The sequence below is a fragment of the Alligator sinensis genome, unplaced genomic scaffold, assembly GCF_000455745.1.
Source record: "Alligator sinensis unplaced genomic scaffold, ASM45574v1 scaffold366_1, whole genome shotgun sequence".
Taxonomy (NCBI): Eukaryota; Metazoa; Chordata; order Crocodylia; family Alligatoridae; genus Alligator; species Alligator sinensis.
Window position 1 is genome coordinate 2,172,078 of NW_005841851.1, and position 3,508 is coordinate 2,175,585.

The window sequence follows — 3,508 nt, forward strand, 5'->3', positions numbered from 1 at the left end:
CCTACCTAATTGCCTTTAAAGGGAAATATGGCTAAAGTCCACAATATTGATCTAGATAATATTTTCTCCTTGTCATGTCAGACAAAGCTGAAGCAGTATCATACTATTTGGAAGGAAGTTTGCCCAGAGGTGCAATGACTCCCAGAAGTATTTCCATACCACTGTTTCCACATTCCTCAAGTGGGAAAGGCTTATCAACAAATAGCTTTGCAGCTTGTGCAGTTCCTGCTTGGGTATCATTTGAACTGCTGCCTCTATGTTTGGCATGAAAATACTGGATGTGGGAGAATTGCAATCTAGTACAGAACAACTTGACCTAGCAGAGGTTGGGTAGCAACCCAAATCATCAGATATCTACAGTGAACCACAGAGCCCTCTTTGGAGGAAGGGGGTTCAATATGAACCATTCCCTTTCCAGTATGCTTCTTACTACTGCTGTATCCTGTGAGCATATTGCTGGTGCTGGTATAGCTTAAAGGGTATAATGTAAGTCCTTGCTTCCCCACTTTGGTACTATCATGTTTTCCTAAGGGAGAGGTATTCTGCTTTTTAAGCTGTACCCCCTTTGTCCCCTGGGAGCTGGTGAGATCGCCTCAGTCACTTTGCATCTTTGGACTTGCACAGCTTAAAAATGGCAGTTCCATGGTTTCTCTGTCTCTTGCCTCTCAGCTCTGCTTGTGTGTTCTGCTGCTGACAAGTCTGCATGGAATTACCCTCGCACATAGCATCATTCTAGCAACTGGGGTCCTCTGGGCTTGCCTGAAAGTAACCATTGGCATCATTGCAGTAAGTGTTAATTTCTGAGTAGGACTCTAGGAATTCTATAATTCCAGGGCAGGGGGTCGGACCTGATGATCTGTTTAGGTCCCTTCCTACCCTACGTACTATGATACTATAATACTATGATAATGGGACAAACTCCTTAGGGAATAGGTGGTCACATTGGGGATGGAAACGTGTCTGGGGATCACAACCACCCCACCCTTTACATAGTCAGGAAGCCATGGGTAGGTCCGCTATGAAAACGGATGAGTAGCACTGAATTAGGACACCCTTTAAAATGGTAAATGACTATATTAAGATTGACCTAAGGTCTTACGAATTTGAAATTTTGGATTTTAGGTTAAACTTGAGCACAAGTTCCACTGAAACCTTTGGGAGTTCTGCCCCAGCCAAAGCTGCAGCATCGGGACCAAAGTTGAGTCCAATCTTTTTGTCTGATGTTGCCTGGAATGAGTTAGGTTCAGAATTTCCAGCATTTTTCTGATTGCTTCAACCACTCATGCAAATTCTTAATGGATGAAGTGTTTTGTACAGCGAGTTACACATACCTTTCCGGAAGCCTGCAATTGTTTGCTTTCCCACAGGTACTAATGACTTACGAAGGTAGCCAAAATCATTGGGAATTTTAAAAACCGTTTCCCTCTAGGTGAAATGCTGCATACAGTCAACTCTCACCTGAGGCCAGGCATCTGTTTGCAAAAGTTGCAACAGACTCCTCCTCCTCCTCTTTCTGTGAGAATAGCAAAGCCATCTTGAATGCCTGGGCAGGGAAGTCAGACAGTAAAATGCCCATCTGCACTTTTTCTGTCTGCACTTACATACCTGAGTAAAGTGTTAGATCTCTGCTTTCTGGTCTTGTCAGAGAGACAGCTGAGGCAGGGAGGGCATCATGACTAGAAATACATCCCGCATCAGGTTTTCACCACCAAATGTCAAAAAACAAGTTTAACCTGAATAACTGCCCTGCATAAATCACTTGGACTGTGACTTTTCTCAGATTCACCTGGAGATTGAGAATATGTTACAAGTTACATCATAACCCACACAGTCTCTCTGCATCTGTGGTGAGCTGTTCCTGAATCACTGTAAAGATGCTCCGGTGGATCACCTGCCTGCATTCTTGCCACCCTGCTTTGAGACTTCCCTGCACTAGTCTCTCTCCTCCCCTTGCTTTCAGTTGTTTCCCAGTCCCCTCCTCCCTCTGCCTTGGGCTGGTCTCCTACCCTCCAGTTTGGAAGTTGATTTCCTTCCAGCCCTTGTTTCAGTGGGTAAGGGACATGGAAAATAGGGCAGACGTACCAGAAGAAGTTACCCAGTCCATCCCCCTTGCCCCAAGGCAGGATCAGATATACCTAGCAAACACTGTATTGTTGTGCACACCCCATCCCCAGTCATCTGTCATTGCAAAAAGGAGCCCTGTGTAGTGCCCATCGCAGAATGTAAGGCTGACATTTGTGCCGCAAAATCTCGATGTATCCTGCAGGTGTCTGGCACTCCCACCTTTAGGATCTTGGCTGCAGAGCTACAGGTACTGGCCACTGCTAGGAGAATACTAGGCTTCATATGCCTGTAGCCTGCCGAGCTATCTGGGCAACACTTGGCTCTGGCAGGTGCATGGTGCCCTTGATTCAGCACGTCTGTCCTTGAGCAGCCCTGCCCTTCTCATGAAGGACAATGGAGTCTGCTACTTCCCTCAAGGAGAAGTGTATCACATCCCTTCCTCCACAGCCCCTGGGGCTGAGCACTGAAAGAACTGCTGTGTCACAACAAGGTTTTCTGTTACTTTCCCCCTCCCAGACTTTAGTCTTCAGTGACTTCATTTCCCTCCAGGAAGAAAAAAATTGAAAATCCCAGGGCGTGTCAAGTCCACAGGTTCCAGAAACAGCAGTGTATTGGGGTGATTTCAAACTGCATCTTGGGGAACCAAGCAGAGAGACTAGGTCCTTTTCAGCTCTGCAGAAAAGGACCTGGGGGTTACAGTGGACAGTAAGTTGAATATGAGCCAACAGTGTGCCCTTGTTGCGAAGAAGGTTAACGGCATACTGGGCTGAATTAGTAGGAGTATTGCCAGCAGATTGCGGGAAGTGATTATCCTTCTCTATTCAGCACTGGTGAGGCAACATCTGGAGTACTGTGTCCAGTTTTGGGCCTTCCACTACATAAAGGATGTGGACAAATTGGAGAGAGTCCAGCAGAGTGCAGTGAAAATGGTTAGGGGGCTAGGGACTAATGACTTATGTGGGAACTGGGCTTATTTAGGCTGGAGAAGAGAAGACCGAGAGGGGATTTAATAGCAGCCTTCAACTACCTCCAAAGAGGGGGGCTCTAAAGAGGATGGAGCTGGACTGTTCTCAGTAGTGGCAGATGACAGAGCAAGGAGCAATGGTCTCAAGTTGCAGCAAGGGAATTTTAGGTTAAATATTAGAAGAACATTTATAGAAAACAAAAATATAGAAAACATTTTCATGAGGAGGGTAGCAAAGCACTGGAACAGGTTACTCAGAGAGGTTGTGGAATCTCCATCCTTGGAGGTTTTTAGGACTCAGGTAGACAAAGCCCTCGCTGGGACAATATAGTTGGGGATGATACTCCTTTGAGCAGGGGGTTGAACTAGATGACCTCCTGAAGTCTCTTCCAGCCCTCATTTTCTATGATTCTATGATGTGTTAATATGACAGTACCTTCCATGGAGTCACCGTACTGAAAACCCAGCAGCTTCTCTGCT

At 46.1% G+C, this 3,508-nt stretch overlaps 1 protein-coding gene across 1 annotated transcript in view; it reads left to right on the top strand.

The window, feature by feature from the left end:
• LOC102377386 overlaps positions 1 to 3,508 on the top strand; it is a 22,919-nt gene that overhangs the window by 11,986 nt on the left and 7,425 nt on the right. The window contains exon 7 of the mRNA XM_006016188.3: positions 670 to 786. Coding sequence (XP_006016250.2) covers positions 670 to 786 — 117 coding nt within the window. The remainder of the gene's footprint in view (positions 1 to 669; positions 787 to 3,508) is intronic.